At 42.4% G+C, this 19,486-nt stretch overlaps 1 protein-coding gene across 1 annotated transcript in view; it reads right to left on the bottom strand.

The window, feature by feature from the left end:
* Positions 1–6,741, bottom strand: part of cpne5a (copine Va) — a 56,623-nt gene extending 49,882 nt beyond the window's left edge. The window contains exon 1 of the mRNA XM_028409539.1: positions 6,632–6,741. Within this exon, the coding sequence (XP_028265340.1) occupies positions 6,632–6,741 (110 nt within the window). The remainder of the gene's footprint in view (positions 1–6,631) is intronic.
* Positions 6,742–19,486: the final 12,745 nt, after the last annotated feature.

Below are 19,486 nucleotides of genomic sequence, written 5' to 3'. Positions count from 1 at the left end.
GTGGCACTGTGAGTATTCAGAGGTACGACCACTTCATGACACATGCCTTTTCAATCAAACACATATGCACTAATATAAACAGAGATGGAAAAAATTCTCCCATGCAGTTTCTTAAAACACACTCACAATCTGACAAAATTCCAAGGGTTAAGTTAAAGCAGGGATGTCAAAGTCAAATACACAGAGGGCCAAAAAAACAAATTGGCTATAAGCCGAGGGCCGGACTGATTCAATGTTTATTAAAACATATTGAAATGATTGCACGTAGCCTATTGAACCAAGACCTAACACAGTGTATTAATTAATGATTAAATGAATAATCGGGAAAACAATTTTCAGCAGGCACACAGACAAGAACAAACTGCCTTCAAAGAAAAATCACATGTCCTGTACATTCTTCTTCTGTAGCCTTTGTTCCGTGTCCATATTCTTGTCTTTGTCTGTGTGTTTCTTAGATGTTTCATGGTGCCTTCTTAAATTGTATTCTTTTATTACAGCCAAACTTTCTCCACACAGAAGACACACAGGTTTGCCATTTACCTCAGTGAACATGTACTCTGCCTCCCACCGAGCTTCCGTTTAGCCATTTTTGGGGAGCAGGTAGCTGAAAGTTGACATCTGCTCTGACTGCTAATGAATGATGAAGCCGAAGTCCGCTTGCTGCGCTGCAGTGTGTTCGCGGGCATTGTGGGAAATGTAGTATTGGTACGTGCAAAACACCAGCAGGCGGCTACGGCCTGCGGGCCGGTTCTAATACTAATCAAATATCATCCCGGGGGCCATAGATAATTCATGCCGAATCCGGCCCGCGGGCCTTGACTTTGACATATGTGAGTTAAAGCCTAAATATCATGAGTAAAAGCAATACTGAAGTGGCTCACAATGGCTCATAAAGCAGGGGACATAAACCCGGTCACCTAGGCGAAAGTCACCCCCCCTTCATCTCCTTCTACAGACTTTTGGCAGCCTTTATACAGGTCTACGTCAACCCCACGACCAGCAACCACACGGCCCAATTACACCGTTCTAGCCATTTAGAAAGTATGTGACCACTGATCTTTTGTGAAGATCGACAGAATGTGCCATTTACGTAAGGTTGTGTTGTTTTTAATCTATAGTATACATTAATTAAGGGACCAGTTTGCTTTGACAAGCTCAGCTTATATTTCTAAAAGCATCCAGCCTTCAGGGACCCAGTGACATGCTCTAAATGTCAGTCAAAGTCTAAAACTAACTACATTTCCAACTACAAAACTGGCACCTTGTTTTAGGAGTTCAGATGATGTTATGGACAAGCTGATGTTGTGTGTTGGTGACTGTCAGGCCCAAGGAAGCCTGTGTGTGCCTTAAGTGCACTACAAATAACACTCAGTAGCTTAGATAACCACAAAACAACTGGCAAATTTCCCCTTAATAACTACTGATTTATCAGATTTGTCAGATGCTTGTCCAACTGGGAAAATAAATCAATGATCCTTTTAAAGCACTCAGAAAAGACAGAAATAGTCCACAGCAGCTGCTGCAAGGTTTTCAAAATTTTAGGATTGGAAATTTGTCTGAAAATTCAATTTTTACAGGTCATGATGCAGTGGAGGGCTTTTAAGGATTGATTTTTTTTATTGCTTTTTTGTAGACATTTTGTGCTTCTCACTGTGACATTGAAAAATAAAATATACTAAACCTAAGAACATTTTTTTGTGAAAGAGCTACTGGGAATGATTTCAAAAAACATGGACTTCCTGTGTTCCATTTGAAAGCCTCTAACACAAACACAAAATCAGCCTGTAAATGTTATGTGGTGTATAAGGGAGGGCAGACAGAAAACAAAAACTGAACAAAAGTGCTACAAAAAGTGAGTTTTAAATAACTACAGCTGCAACAATCCAAAAACAAATACACCAAGAATACAAAAAGACAAACCAGGGGTGCAGCATCAAGCATCATTTTGTATATATACTGAATTGTTTTAGGGCCCTAGACTTTAGATGGAACTGCTGTGAAGCAGTTCTGACGCTTGTCCCTGGAGGTTACCAGGTTTTGCTTCACATCTGTAAATAGCTTTGTAGCAAAAAGCACACACACACACACACACATGTCCCTTTTGGCTACTGTATAACATGCCCATTTTTATTTCTCTAATAGAAACATTCCTCATTCAGAGAGGACTACTGAGATGACAGTTTGACAATCAGGAGCTTATTTGGCCCTTCAGCTATCAACAAGTGGAAGACCTTCAACATATGTAACACACTGTGGTAAAACCTTCTCTGAGCACCCTGTCACACTTTCTACAAATCTGCCACCAGCTCTCACATTTTCCAGACAAGCTGTGACGTTAGGTCAAATATCCCTCGACACACAAATCCACTAACATCCTCTGCTGACCCTTAGGTTTCTCTGAAAATAGTGACTAAAGCCGCTTGATATTTCTGAGCCACGAGGGACTGTTTTGATCTCTTATTGGTACACCACGCTCTTGACTTTCCGTGTCATTCCAATCAACACTTTCATATGACACACAGGCACCATGCAGAGCGCCATAAACCTCTGGCATGGCACCACAACTGTGCTTCCACGGGATCCCCCACCGCTGTCATACATCCCAAATGAGAATATATTAATAACACTGACACCACCACAAGCCAAGTGTCTGGGATCCAAACTCATTTTCACTGTGTCAGGGGTTCATGCATAATTATCCGCTTCATCGGCCTGTGAGACTCGCCTGCTGCAATCTTAGCATCCCCAAAATTGGAAGAGAAAAAAATCCTCTTCTTGGCACCCTATAGTGAATCTTAGCCTTCATACCTAAAACAGCTGTGTCACATCATTCACAAACACATGCCATCCTGTAAGATAAGAGCTTCAAGCTCACCTCAGGTCAGTTATAACCCAGAACACGATGCAAAAAAAAAAACTAAAATCTGAATTTCTCTTTTACTCAGAGAGATCTTTTTTTAATATTTTATATCCTTGCACAATGCAAACTAGTTCAATTCAAACACACTGCCTGCCAGGGCAAAACAAAAGAATGCTTCAACCAGAAAAACCAGGTCACAGAGTTTGCATGAATGGATAACCAAGACTGAACGAGGGCAACAGCTATTAACACAACACCAACAACAGCAGAGTAACAAGCCGTAACCACACATTAAAGTAAACAACAGGTTAGTTACACAGCTTGAATTCCAATTGCTCTGCCCCAGCAATAGGTTTTGACACATCTATAACGGCGTTGCCACACATCCTAATCGTCCTGATCATTTCATTAGGCCTCCCCCTCTGTTACGGAGATTGCCTGAGGAAAAGACCAGATCAAGAGGCACACCTCAAGTTTTCAGATCAACCCCGGGGAAGAGCAATCAGTGGCCCCGTGCACCAGGGGAGCCTCTCCAGCATACATTTGTCATAGGATGCTGGCAGTCACGTGACCTCCTGTGTGTTTCAGCAGGTAATGAATCCCTCGGGAGCACGCTGGCCTGGTTGAGTTAGAGTCCCCCCAAGCTATGGAATGCATTGATTGGATACAATGCTACTCTAACCAATCTATCACTGTGAATGAATGGAGGCTCCAATACAACAGCAGAGACCAGGAGGGGACAGACAAGATGCAGCGCCTCTGTCCTGATGAAACGGGCAATGGGGACTGATACGGTTTGATGTTCGAATGCATCGAAAGGCAGGGTGGATTTGTCAGCTGATCTCACTTTGAACAGCAAACCTGTGGGACGCTGAAGATGTCCCAATAAATTTCTATAATATGCACTCTGTAGTGAAATAAAAATCGAAGATATACTTACTTGTGCTTGGTGGTTTTGTTCTACTGAAATATATATCATGTCATCACAGTGATACAGTGTCCCTGGGATTTTTATCTAATAATTCTGTTTGTTTTTCTTCGCTCTTCCCTGGATCTAAGACATAAGATGGTAAGTAATCTTTCAGGACCAACATTTTCTTTTGGCCCTCACTCTGCTCTGATAAGGGTTGTAAACCTTTGTCAGGGCCGTCAGGCTTATCAGCAAGATTACCCTTCCTCATTCTACTCAAAGAGGCAAATACAGTAAACATTTACAAATCATTACAAAGCTTCTGTACATGGATTTGTACTGTGACAGGCTGCAGAGAAACAAAGAGGAAAATAATCTTCCTTAAATGAAGCTCCATGTGTCAAGCCTTTGGGGGTTCTGTGGTTTTTGTCAGTGTTCATATTTTTTTTCCAACATTCATTACTGAAAGTGTGCTTCACAGTGGAACAGCATAGCTAAAGCCCCAGTTTCCCTCAGGTCATTGTACATGGGAACTCTGAGACAGTCTGCTAAGCTGAGATATAGAAAGGGCACATTTTACAAACCAGCAGGATCCACATTTACTACTTCACTCATAATTAAAGTGTGAGCAAACCACATAGAAACGTATGAATCATTCATCACAGCTGCTTAAGTATTAACTAATGAACACATTCGTTACTGCCACATAAGAGGTACGCCTGGTGGTGAAAACACCAAGGGACCACTGGCCCTAACCCACTGAACTGTATTCAGTGGAATGTGTTCAGTAAAGCAGATGCAGGAAAAGAGGCCACTCGAGTTTGAAGAGCCATCTTACCGCTGAGCTCGAGTGAAGCCCTCACAGCTAAAGAAGCAGATGCTCTGGGCTCGGCTCACTGGCTGACCTGTGAGCAAAACCAATCAGAGCTTAGACGGGGGAACAATGTGCTATCACAGTGATATGCACTTGTTTTGATAAGGGGCTGTCTGCTTCACTCCCTCCAGTTTGTCAGGGGCGGCTTGCTGCAATATTGGCAGAGGGTTTTGAGAACGCCTGTAGGGCTGCACGGCGTAGTTCAATTCCACGTGCGCTGCAATCTCAGAGCTTTCAGGCTTACTAAATCAATTACACACAGTTGTGGAGCCTGTGCCTCTCCACGTAGCACTCACTGTTGCTGTTTGTTTCTAAAAACAACACTCCTTGAAAAGTGGAAGAAACAAACAGCTCTATTTCATACTCTACGTGCACAACTTTTGAGCTGAGCTGTCAACAGAGGTCAGACTGGAGCAATCTCTACAAAGAAGAACAGTTAGGTCTAAAAGTCTTTGCAGCTAAGGCAGTCAGTATTTCAAGGCCCAGTGAATGATTCTTTCTTTTTTCCATCTATATCAAACTGTGTCCAGGAGCATGTCTGTTTGGGGAGAAATTAATGACAGACAAGGGAGTTGCAGACCAACAGAGCCTGAGGGCATTAACACAGATCCCAGCTTAAAGTATGAAGGTCTGAGGGAGATAAAACAACAGTGCATACCGAGAAGGGAAACAACACAAGTGCAGCTGCGACTCATAACGAATGCCCCACAACGGATATGTACGCATACACACAGCCTAAGCTCCAAATGTCAGTCTCCACACACACACACACACACACACACACACACACACACACAAAATGAACCACAGTTTTACACACAGCGGAATATTACACAAACACAGGCTCTACAGAGAGGGGTTTAACGCAGCCCATCTTCCATAAATAAAACTGCACCCTTGTCTCACCTACACACCTCGTAAAGGTTAACTGACTTGTTTTGAAATGTGACTAATTAATTAATATCCAGAACAGATTATAAGGTCAGCTACATTGCGACAGCTTTGTTGAACAATTTCATAATTTCAAAGCCTTTCATATAAGCAGCATTTTAACAGGATAGACAATCAGTTAGTTTGACATCAGATGAGGAGGGAAAATGATGGCAGCAGAGTGTTTAGTTGATACATCTCTCCCCTGTGGCTTTGCTTCCCCTCATTTGCATGCATATAATAACACCATATGTAGCTTAGAGGTACAAACAGCCAAACACTGAGTACAATGACGCACAGCTGGGAGGGACCATATAAACGTAAAGTTATTAAACCATTTTTCATCTTAACTGCACCCTCCGCCACCATACTGTATACCTGCATCCACAGCAGCCCCACCCTATCCAACCGAGGCTCTATTTTCTCCTATCAACCTTTAATCGCAACCGCAGGCCAATGGCAAGAAGTGTTTCGTGCTAATCTTCACCTTTCTATGAGAAACTAGGTGTTGTTTTCAGAGCCTGACAACACAGATTCACACATGACACGCTGGCTCGGGGAAACCTCTCGGACATGCCATTAAAACTCCGCCGCGGTCGATATCTCCTGTGGCATGCGACCTGACGCGCGCACGAACACAACACAGAGCGTAAAGTCCAGGGATGGACTCATTTATAAAAACCAGGTTTTTCGAGGCTTTTACTGCGACTGGGGAATTCTTGGCATCATGTGCAATGCTAATTAGGTGCTGCAGGAATTTACAGTTAAAGACTCAGACAAAAACTAAACTCACTATGGAGAAATCAAACATTGAAGTCTGATGTGCATTTGTGGAGTTGGCGTTTTCCCCACAGCGCATTTTGTCTTTTTTTTAGTAATATTTTTATTCTTCAAAATATAAAATTTGTTTGTTTTTTTCCATAAAAAGGAGCTGTTCATGCGGGTTTACCACATTAAAATACTATTTTACTCTTTTCAAACTCTAATACGTGCCAAAACGCGCAGGGCTTCCCAAACCATGACGCAGAGACCCGCTCCAGCTCCGAGGTGGACTCACCTGCAGGACACGGTGATCTCTACTTTAGTAGCCGGGATGCTCCCACTGATAGGGTCGAAGTCACGGACCGTCGCCGTGGCCTCTACTTTGTCCATAACGTCTCCTTCCATGCGTGCGGGAGACCGAGGCCAGCTCCTCTGGCCGCGCGAGTACCTGTGAACCTGTGGAGCCGGCGTGGGAGATCCGGGGCGCAGCGGAGGAGCGAGCAGGAGCAAACGCGGTCCAGGCAAACCTCCTCAGTGCTGTCCGCTGGACGGCCAACAGCATGGAAAGTTTAACTGGAGGCTGCAGCGAGGCGACTGCTGTGGCTGAAGTGGGGGATCACATACCAGGACGCATCAACGCCAACTCCGCTGTTCTCCAGGCAAAGAATGAGCTCTTCTGCCAGAGGAGCTTTGAAAAGTAAAAGCTGTGAACTCCACCCCTCCTGTCTGCATTCTCCTACACGCGAGGCTGCGACTGACACTCGTTGCAGATTCAAGCTATATTGATCTATGGCGGACTGATCGTTATTCTGGTTTAAATTGGTTTTGAGAGCCTTTAACAGAAAAGACCGGAGAGGGGCTTAACTATCAGGGACTGATTCTCTCGTTATTCTAGAAAAGAGAAGTGCCTAGTGACCGCATTTTTTCTTCTCTTGCTGCTTTGAATTAAGAATCCAGCAGGGAACTCTTGCTCAAATTAACGTTAGGCCGTTCAAAGGCAACCTTCAGGTTACAGATCGATAGTTTATTTACTGTTAAAAATTAAATCAGTTCCTTCAGAGCCACCAGCACTCATCATTAACTGAAAGGCTGCTCAGTGCTCTTTCAGCATCTGGACAGCTCCTCAAACTCCTGCAGCGTCTGTCACAGCCACTTCCTCGTTTATCTTGCCAATAAGATGAAATAAAGTGACATCTCCCCCGCCTATATACCTACTGTATATTTATCAGTAGCAGGCTCCCCTCTCCGGGGAGCTCCATTTCCACTCCACCGTTTTTCTGATTGAACAACCAAAGGAAATGTGGAAAAAATCCACCTGCCAAAAGAATTTTCAGGCTACTGTGTGTGTGTTAATGCATATGTATAGGGGCTATAGGCACTCGCTTATCACATTTAAATAAATCACTGTAGTCACACTTCATTTCCCCTGAAACTGTTTACACAGTTATCAGTGTCACACACGGCACCTCCATGCTTTCACATGGAATCTGAAATTGAACCGTCTTTAAATCACCTATTTACACACACAGCTGTAAATCATACTCCTGACTACTGCACTGCACAGTTAAGACATCATAATCATGCAGCCATAGCATCTGCATTGTTCATGCTAAAAGCTCTCCAGATGTCATATAAGGAGAAAGCATTGTGGGAGGTCTCGGCTCGGTGATAACACACTACACCAGCCAGACTTGGGCTGATTGGGCAATGAGTGCTGCATATTTCTGACACAGTGCAGAATTATTATTAGTCATGTTCACTCTGTAATAAGGCCCCACAGTGGCCCTTGGCTGGCTGATTTTGAGCTGCGGTCAGTGCACTGTTCCCTGCAGCCTGCTGAGAGGCTCTCTTCTGTTCCCACCCACAGCTACCATGCAACCTATAGCATGTGGCAGGAGAGCAATTATGGCTGTATGAACCCTCTCAGCAGGGAGTGAGTATGTATGTATTTGTGTGTGTGTGTGTGTGTGTGTGTGTGTGTGTGTGTGTGTGAGAGAGAGAGAGAGAGAGAGAGAGAGGGAGAAAGAGTGTGAACAGCTCCACTTACACTTGTTCTTTCTCAGCAGTGGGTCTAAAGAAGGCCAGATGTAAGGGTACAAAGCCAAGCACCACTGGTGTAGTTTCCAGGAACAAGAGCCGAGGCTGAAAGTTAAAAGTGAAACGTAAAATCTGAATAAATTTGTGTTCATTATTCCATTTAATTTAAATAACTTGATGAAAAAGAGACCTTGCTTGTCGAGTGATCTACTCACATTACGTCATCAACATCAGATCCTGCTAAGTTACAGCTAGCTGGTTCATCTTAGCTTGCATGGGCACTACTGATATCACTGGAAAAATACAGTCTTAGTGGATATTCAGAGTCAGCCTGTAGTGTTGTGCCAAACACTGCAGTTATACACAAAGCTTCTGTGAACAGGCTCCAACACAAGCAGGGCTTTAAAACCACTCTTCAGGGAGCCTATGGATGAGAAAGCGAATCTTTATTTGTGAAATTATGGCCCCATTGACATAAAACTTCATGAACTAATGTGATTCTTGTTGCAAACTTATGTACTAAAGGATGCTGAATTTACCCCACAGTGTATGATGTAACAGAACAAAACAAATGTGCATAATGGTTTCTAATAGCCAAAACAGCTGCTTGGTTGTGTGGTAACGTTGTACTGTATAGTAAAGAATATACATTACTTTTTCCAAAAGACATGACCTACAAAATGTACAATAGGTCAGCATAACAGTGCAGAACAATAGCAAACAATGAAACAATTGGGGCTCAAGATGCTTGCTTCAGCACCTGCATAAACCAGCGACAGGGAAGAACAAATAATCCACCCTCTGTACAGCTGTCACAAAAAGGAAACTTATCATTAGAGACCAACCCCATTTATGGTAGGCTGTCGACAGGTTTGTTTCTGTTGTAAAGTTGGCCATTTTAACATGGAACTCAATAATGAATGAGTCGCTTTTGGTGCCAGCCCCTAGAGGCTGCAGGGTAAACTGTAATTTGTAACACTTCCGCTGCAGAACTCAGAAAGCCACTCGGGGAAGTGGTGAAACCTCTGAGAAAAACACTGTGTCCAGTTGCTTCGAATAAAACTCTTGGACATAACATGACCTGGATGAATGAGAGCATCCACAGACGTCTCAGCCGCAGAGGTTGCTTGGATCTGTCTACACATTCAGAGCTTCTGTAGATGCAATACATTGGATCTCATCTTTAAACATGACGTGCTGCAAGCAACTCTTGCCTTATTGGTGGCTCCTACGGCCTCAACAGCAACCCTCCAACATAACCTGCAGCAGATGATTTGTTTTACAGAGCCGTCTGAACACACACTTTAAAAATAATACTCACAGATTATCTCACAGACATTGTGTATCATGAACTACAATGCACTGAGACGATTTTATTTATCAAGCTTTACTTTTGTTACTTCCACTAGTTTCCCCAATGGCCACAATTGGCATTTAGATTTAAATGTACAACACGTGGAACATTTAATATTTAGATTTAACATTTGGAGTTAACATTTAGAACAGGCTATTGATTTAGCATTTAGTTTCAACATTTATTGACATATTTTTACAAGAACAATAAAAATGTTAATTTTTAAATTGTTAACAAGAGGCAAATTACTGAATTTATTTAAAATGTCTGACTACAGAACAACAACACAAATGCAGTGTGTTTTTTCTAAGAGTGCCACTGACCGGCTAACAGTAAGCTAAATGTAGCATGTCTGTTTAGCCTGTATGTCTGCGCTGGAATAATTATTTCACCAGCAGTAAATACTCAGGAATTTAACATGACTGTCACTGTTGAATAACCACAAATGCATTAATAACAACTTTGACTACTCTCTCACCTGTGAACACAGCGAAAGAGGCTGGAATTCACCTGCTCCCGCATGACAGCTAAACACCGAAATAAAACCAAGACGTAAGGTTTCAGCTGAGGTTACTCAGCGGGTTTCATGCAGTCTTCACCTCGTCATTAGCAGCGCAGCTACGTTACCTGTCACAGGTGTATGCTCTGTAAATGACGCCTTCCCATTCTCCCATTCTGCTAGCTTTCCGCGAGCAGCCGTAAACAGGATCCATACTGTCGTAACGTCCAAAAGGCACTGAGCTGAGGAAACTGTTGTCACATGTACAACTCAATGGAAAAGTTGCATAAAACGCTAAGGTATGAGTTCTGCTAACGGACCGATAGACAAATACAACCTTTAAAAACAACATTGAAAATAACTTTAAGTACTTTTACTGGAGAACATACTTAGAATTTACTTTATGTAACATTCTGAGCTCTAGATATGAATTTTACAGAAATAGCCTCAGGTTGTAGCTGTTTATTCTTTCAGAAATCTTAGATCCTCCTTCTCAAAGAGAAGAAAAAGAGGTATATATATTTATAAATAGGTTTTATTTATGTATTTCTATTCTGTTTTATATTGCACATGTTGAAGAAACAAGTAAGATGCAATACATTGCAGGGCAAAGCAGACATCAATACACACACACAGAGGATAAATGAATATAATAATATATCTTATCATCATCATTACAACAACATCGCTATTGAGCTCTAGCTGGACTTTGAGAAAAACAAATATAATGTCACTGACCCTAAATCTATGGTCTCTCACTAACTCTGTGTCATGTTTAATTACAGATATTTTCCTTTCTTTCTTCTATTGTTTCAAATTGAGATTTGTGTTAAATCTGGATACAATGCAGTAAATCTGTTGTTTCTGCTGTGTCCAGTCTGCTTATGAGGTTGTTGAATGTGGTGGCTCTTATTAGGAAACACTTGCACTTTCCACGGACACACAGCAACATTAACATTCATTGTGAGTTTTGTGCTTGTGGCCACTTGACAAATGAAAGTCAAACATTGGCTCTGCCTTCTACCCTTCAGGTATCCACTGACTTCACAGACAGTGTAAGCAGAAAGCTGCCCTGCGTTTATATAGAGCATTTTTTAAATGAAAGCAGACACTCAAACATAAAGTAAAGATCCCAAAACAATGCGGCAGGAAAACAAAAACTCCTCCTAAAGCTGAACTCAACTGACACGACACAAAGTCATTTGATTAATTAAAATGATAATAAATGCAGCTGCAGGCACCCTGCAGTGCTTCAACTTGCTATTGATTTTTTCTACTGTGGCAGTGCTACATTTACTTAAACAAAGATCTGAATATATAACATACAGAAAAACAGTCTTGTGAGAGGAAAGAGAAAACTGTGGCTCTGTGCTGCTGGTGCTTGCTGAATGTTTGCTTGAATACATAACCAGTATTTTTGAGCAGCCCAAAAACACCACGTATATAGTTTAAAATAAAAAGTGACATACTGTAAATGTACCATGAAGGAAGAAGCAAAAAACATCGCTGAAGGTGGAAGTTTGTTTGTTTCAGTGGTACATTGTGTTTTCTCTTACACATTTTTATACAACTTTTTAGGAAAAGGCATGGCATCAAACCAGTGACTGCTGGCATCAACTCATTTTTTACCCTTCTTTGCTTTCCCTCTGAAAATCAATAAGGTTCAATGCAGAGACAGAGTTTAATGGTTTAAGGCAACCCAGACAACAAGAGCACAAGTTCACAGGAAACACAGACAGTGGGGCTTCTTGCTGTTTTGTACTTTTTATTGTCTATATTTCTGTAGTTTGTCTTCTTGGTTCACTCTCTCTACTCGTTTTCTATTGTTATGGTTTGCCTGTTTGTTGATTGAGTAACAAAATAACACGAGAATTTACAAAACTGATTGATCAGACATTTATGGAATACAATAGAATATAAAGAATCACAGTTTTACAACTAATGAGCATCATCCATCCATCTTCTGAACCCGCTTTGTCCTGCAGTGCAGGGTCACAGGGGGCTGGAGCCTATCCTAGCTATCTACAGGCCAGTGGCAGGGTACACCCTGGACAGGTCACCTGTCCATCCTCGGGCCAACAAACAACTATTCACACACCTATGGGCAAATTTAGAGTCGCCAATTAACCTAACAAGCACCTCTTTAGAATGTGAGAGGAAGCCGGAGTACCCGGAGAAAATCCACTCAGGCAGAGGGAGAAAACTCCACACAGAGAGGCCCCATGTTGAATCAAACCAGGAAGCTTCTTGCTGACAGTGCTAACCACTGCACCACCGTGATGCCCTAATGAGCATCAGTTTGAACAAAAAGCACATGCACTGAAACTATACACAACACAGCCACAGACTCACATCAAACACAGATGCTGCAAGTAGAGCTGGAAGAAATAGATCAGAATATTAAAAATAAACCAAAAATGTATTTGCATATGCAAATAGATATGAAATAAACTTCATTTCCAGCACCATGTGTGTATGTGTGTGTGTGGAAACCACAGTGCTATAGGTACATATAGGTGCATAAGAAGAAATGTTTTGGAGCAGGCTGAGTCTCTATTCATTTTTTTCTCTGTTCATTCAGTCTCTTTAGTATGAATCCTGCAAACTAGAAGAACAGCTTCTCTTTTGTCCTGTCGCCATATAAATCAACATCTCCCCTGTGCGGAGCTGGAAACACATTTGTCATTCTGCTTTTCAGATGAGCCAATCACTTTGTCAGCACTGTGGTTTCTTTAAGGAAACAGGGAGCATTAAATCCCTGTGGTACAATGAGGTTCAGGTTCACAGTTGGAGGAGGAGGAGGAGGAGTGTGTGGATATATCTGGTCATACACAACACTACAAATGAACAATTGAGCTCAGCAGAGAAACTGTGTTTGGGTCACTGCTGCCTCACTGCACTATCCAATTGAGCTGCACTGATGTGAGGTGATTTCATGCAGAGGGAGACTTGTGTGAGATGTTGGCTCATTCATCTTTGAAGTGTGACCACTGCAGAGGGCATCACAGGACATGGCTTCTCTATGGGAGCGTGCATCAGCATCGCTCTAGCAGAGGCTCATCTGTTAAACTGATTGAGCACTATGAAATGGCAGCCGCTCCCTCACATCACTAAAACACTGGGGCGTTTTTGTTTTTTTTTTGTTTTGTTTTGTTTTAGTGGAGGCGACAAAATAAACTGTCTTGTTTTACAGTGGTGAAGCTTCATTATGCTGAGACAGAGATTCACAGCCACGTAAAGTGGAGGCGTTCCTTATTATAGAGTGATGTAATTATAGAGATATTTCAGACAGTCACCTGCGCTGTATGTATGTAGCAGAATTCACAGATAAAATCCTTTCAGAGTGTGAGGCGCAGAAATCCTCTGGTGATAATAGGTTGAGAATTACAGTCACAGGTACAGTTGCTGTTATGTAAGCATGCAGTGAAAAGCCTGGGATCACAGGTTTGGGTCTCTGTAGCTTTGCTTTGAAACACTACACACACACACACATTCAAATCACTTTCCCTCAGAAAGAAAAAAGAACAGAAAGAAATCACAGGATTTTATTGAAAGCTGTCATGCATTCTTAGATGATATAGGCTTTCATAATTCCCCAGTGTGATTGCAAATGGTGGGGGGAAAAAAGCTTGCACATTTTAATAAAGGAAAATAATACTGGCGGCATTTCTCATATCCTCTGACAGATCTGCTGGTTAGGCATCTGTGACAGCAGGGAGGACTCAGCCTGTGAGCTGCAGACAGGTCTTTTCTCTTCTAGTTCACATCCAAAGTAAACTTTGAATTCAGTTAGCTGGGCCAGCTGTATTATTAATGTTGATCATGTATTCCGCAGTGGTTTGGTAATGTGAAATAGAGAAGCTCAAACCTGCATGCTTTTTATTTCTCATTATTTTGCATTGGGTTCTGTATGGGGACTCTGAACGGTTTTGCATGTAAAACTACACATCTGTGCTCCAGCAACACGTGACATCCCTTCATCATCTTTGTAAAATAACTGATTCGCATTCAGTTTGCAGAGTGAATAGCTGGTCCAATCAATGCATCCATTTGATGTATTTAAAGGCCAAGCTGTAACAGGCAGAAATGATCCCTGGAGAAGTCATTTAGGCCTCCTCAGTGGATGCGCTGCCTCCCTCTGAATGCCAAGAGCCCATAAACTTGTTAGAGACTTAATCTGGAAAAGTTAAGGTCCCTCACATCTGAGTGCCTCTTCTCCTCTGAATAGCGTAGTGTTGCTGCACGCCTTCTTGCTTTACTTCACATGCAACTCATCATCCACCAGCAGCCTGACCTAGATCCAACCATCCCTGTGCACAGATCGTATACATATTCATTGGGCTCTCTTAATCACAAGACAGCCCCTTGAGCGGAAGAGAAAACTCTCTAATTAGTTGCTATCATCCGATGGCAGCTCACTGGGCTGCGTTTGTCTCGCCTGTGCCATGTTTTTTGTCTCTGTGTGTGTGCATCCAGGTCCACAGGTCTGGCTGTCATCTGCCATATATCTGTGGTCACCTGTGAAGTGAGTTCTCTTCCTGTTGCATTTTGATAGGTAAAGAAAACACATGAAGCACGCTTGAAGCTGCCTCCTCAGTCGTTGGAGTGGTTCAGAGATGACAGCACATTCCTCGTGGACTGATTTAGGTTTGCACCTGCATAATCTCATCTGAGTACACTCACCCTCTTTAGTTGCTGCTTTTTCTCAGTCATGCACAGACCAAACCTAGATGGCTGATGGATTAGTCAGACTACACGAATCCTTCAAATCCCATTAACAGATCATAGATCTGATCATAGCAGAATAAATGTGACTAAGTCAGATGCAGCTGAGATACCTCCACCTCAGTCCACACCGTGGGTCAGGATAAAAAAACACCTTATCCATCACCTCCGATGATGCGTCTAGATAGTGTCCTTGGTACCAAAAGTCCACATTAGTATTCTTCAAGCATTTCAGCTGATATATCGATGATGTGACTTGAGACATTTTTTTTGACTGGACCCACAGACCTCACAACCAGGGAAATCATTTTGACTAAAAATAAATTGGTGCTCCTTTAAATCGTATGTAATGGAAGGTTTAACACCTGCAGTCAGGTATGGCAAGTCAGGCTCCAAAAAATGATAAAGAGACAATCCTGTCAAATACAATTATCTACAAATCTACAAAAGTCAAAGCACACTGAAACAACATATAAGAGCCACACTAAATTAGTTGCAAAACAAAAGAGCTGTTCTTCTTCTTTCCTTTGACAGAAACATGTCCTGATATCTTCAAAGGCTGCAAAAAAAGTTTAAATGTCAGGAAGCCAAACAAAACCAACAACACTGACAGCTTCCTGTTGTGCTCTGAAGAAGGAATTCAAAAAGAAATCGATTCTTGTTAAGCTACACGCAGTTTTGTTCGTCTATAGGATGCTCCTATTCTCTAATGAACACACTCCTCCCCTCCCCTCTGCTCTGTTGCACCTTTCAGCTCATTTTATTGGTTCTCCAGCCTACAATGTTAAGGTATTGTTGTGGTTCAAACTCATCAGCATCATTTTTGGCCACATCAGGCAGTCATTTGCCATCTGCTGCTATCTGGTGTTGTAGGCTACCTGCCCAGCATCAAATTGCAGGCAGACCAAATTAGCAATTAGCGGGTGAGCATAGTGGGGTTTTAAGCTCCTAAAGGAAGAGAAAGATTTTCCCACGTGCTGACAATGCTAAAATCAATAATAAGATGGGTTTATTACCTAATATACATTATACTTATTTAGTTCTGTGTCTGCTGCTTTTGAGTAGAACCTGTTAAATTTTCACCATCTGACATTTTTAATCTTAAAACCAGAAACAACCTGATGAGTATTCATCCTATTTTCACACATATTTATATCACAGTGGCCACTTAGAACATAGAAGTGCCACAAAATATTGTGGTAAAAAGTCATAATTCCTTTCACAATTACAGAAGTTGAAAAAAACACGCACACATTGTATTTTTGCCAGTTTCCACTAAGTTCTTGTTTATTTTGAGGAACCAAATTGTAAGAAATTCCTTCATTATCTCTGCCTGCTTGCATGAACCGTAAACAGTCACGGAGTCCAGTGTCAATCAATAAAAGAAAATGAATTGAATTACCTCCGAGGCAGGGAGCCTGAGAGAAATGTATCATCTGTTCATCTGCCGATTTCCAGGCTACACAGCATCATCTAAATTTTCCATTTCAGCTTCTTCATGCAACAGCAAAACACAACCACTAATCAGTCAGCTTCAGGATGCTAACTGAAGCAATTTAGCCTGTGTTGACTGAAACTCAGCGGCTCCACTGCTCATCTTTAATGAAATCAGAATGATTTAGATGGCTAATAAAAAAAACTGCTTTCAGTGGCGTCATCGCTATACAGTAGTTGCAGACAATCTTTAAGTAGAAGAGGAGTGCAGTGCAGTCAGGTTAATCATAAATGCTGCACCCGTCTGCCCCTGCAGTGCTGAGAGGTATGGATACAATTCCCCTTTGCCCCTGATCAAAGTTTGCCTCTCCATCGTGGGTGGGAGGGACTTTCACAGGCAGTGTTTTCTCAAAGCTATATCCATGCAAATCATTGCATTTATCCCCTGTGCACAGTGTGAAGTTTGGGTGGAGATGAACACTCCGCTATGTGCGCACTAACATGGCACAGTGCAGCACCGGCGGCTCACTGAGGAGAAATGGCAGGATTCCTCCCACACAGAGATCAGACACAGGTGCAGAGGAGCACCGCTGAGCCACAAAGAGCACCTAGCATCACAGCACACACTTGAATTTTATCTGTAGAAGATACAGAGCCACACAGAGCGCTGTGGTATGTGACCAAATGTCACTATGACTGGTGAACGTCTTCAGCATGTGATGGCCTGTCTCTGGAGTGGACCTGCACATGTGCGACAGCATGATTAATGTGACTCCACACCCTTTCTCTAAGCTCTCACATCTCTGAGGAGAGGCTGCCCCCCCCACCCTACACCACCCCTCCACCACTCTGCCTCCCTGCTCTCTGTGCACATACCCTCTGGTGCAGCCAGCACTGCCAGAGGATGCTTCAAGCAGGCTTTGCCATTATGGTTTTCCTCATTACAGCACCAGCGTGATTTTTAGAGGTTGATGTGCATCCACATCCTTCACGGGGGCCCGGGGAAGTTTAAAAAAAAAAAAAAAAAAAAAAACTCATCAGTGGCAAGTGCGGGAAGCAGTGCCAACCTGCTGTGGTGTCGTTAAAAGCAAGTCTTTAACCCCTTGAGGTATTTCTTACCAGTAGCAGATGCCACTTAACAATTTTTGTAGAAATGTCATCCTGCTCTTCTCCATTATGCTCCTATCAAACTGGTTAGAAAGCTTACTGTGCACACTTAACTGCAGTCACACACTGTTAACAGCCTGTCCTCCACACTCCTGAAACTGATTGCCGCCACATATCTACCTGATTAAACACATATAGTCAGTGTGTGTGTGTGTGATTCAGCAACAACAAATCCACATGGGTCTCAGAAATCAAATCTGTTGGACAGCCGGACAGCTCTTCTGTCTCTACAAATGCCCACTAAAGTCCTGGGATGTCCATTCATGCAGTACAATATTTAGCAACGACTTGTGAGGGAACACATCTCCTTTCATTTGGAGGCTAAAGAGAAGCATTTATGGCTGAATAGCCAGAGGGATGAAGTGTTTTGTGAGCACTTTTCTGCCTGTGCCACCATTTATGTGATATATCAGCTCACAAAGCTCATATAAAGTGTAGATGCAGGCTAAAGAAATCAATACTCGAGACAAAATACACAAATGTAGGAAGAAAAATGAGCAGCACTAAATGGTAGGCCGCTTAATCTGAAATGTTGTGAGGCTGAAAAACTTCTTTGCATACACACAGCAACACTTCCTTTGAAGTCCTGATCCAGTCATCCCGGTTTACATCATCACCAATGTGTGTTTCATCAGCGTTTGATGCAAATATTGTTTGTCAGGACAGCATTTGTCTGAGCAACAAAGAGAGAGGGTGACACAGCTGCTGTAGAACTCCAAGTATAAAAGTATACGTCTCCAAAACTCATTTCTAACTGTGCTGTTAATGGGCACAAATATCCAACAGTGAAGAAGCTAACGGCTGTAAAACATCAAAACAAACTGTAAATGAAGCATTTTGTATTATTATTAAATAAATAACTCGCTTCTGTTCTCTGCAGATTTCATTGACATAAATGAACTCAATCCTGCCTGATAATCATAAAAGTAACTTGTAACTTGTCATGTATATTGTTTGGGTGAAAACATTTAGAACTTATCAGAACCAGCCCAAAACTATTCTTACCAGACAACCAAATGAAAAGTGGATTAAACAAACAAGATTAAATGTGGTAATTAGCGGGCTTCAAAGCTGCTGGGAGCCAGATTTTGTTAGAGAGCTGAATTCTTACTGCTTCTAGTCTTTATGCTAAGATGAGCTAATCCCTGGCTTAATATGCAACTATATTAGAATTGGAACAAACATAAGGTTAGTACCAGTCTCCTCAGGCAAACATGCCAAATTATTGCTTTAAGTCTCAGTACTATGTAAGTTGCATTTACAACACCGCGGTGCAGGGTGACAGCAAACACTGCACGCTGTGAATATTACAGTGGCTACATGCTAAATGTGTGCAGTGGGAACAGAGACAGAAAGAGGGGAGACATAGAAGACATGCTGTAATTCACTTTTTATGATGAACCATGGGGTGATCTTGCAGAGGAAAAGAGTGACATGGAGAGTGGGTTGAATCTGCAGTTAAAAAAAAGCCTTCACAGTCCAATTAACAGCAAGAATTTCCCACAGCTCTCAAAGCACGCCGCCTTGCCAAATTTTAACGTGTGTATGGAGGGGGAGGTAGGGGGGTGGGGTGGGGGGGGGGGTTTACGGGTGAGGGGGGGTCCTCCCTCCTATTACTTCTGCTACAAGGTTATATAACTAGCGGAGCATCACTCTCACACACACATGCAGTGACAATCTAAAAGTGAATAAATGAGAGCGAGCATACAATGCTGCGTGATGCTGGTGCCTCTCTCCTTTATTCAGGGCTCTTGACAGACATATTGATGGTGACATTTCAAAAAGGGCACTGTACATCATGACTGAAATTATAGGTGTGTTTTCTTTCATCACTGAAGGGCCTCTGATCGTACACAAGTGAGAGAATGGCTACACACAATCAAAGTTCAGAGCCTCATGTCTTTGCACGCCACGTCAGCCTGTAGAGCTGCAAA

This window comes from Parambassis ranga, chromosome 7 (assembly GCF_900634625.1).
Source record: "Parambassis ranga chromosome 7, fParRan2.1, whole genome shotgun sequence".
Lineage (NCBI taxonomy): Eukaryota > Metazoa > Chordata > Actinopteri > Ambassidae > Parambassis > Parambassis ranga.
Note: the sequence above shows the minus strand (reverse complement) of the source record. Positions and strands in the feature narration are given on the sequence as shown.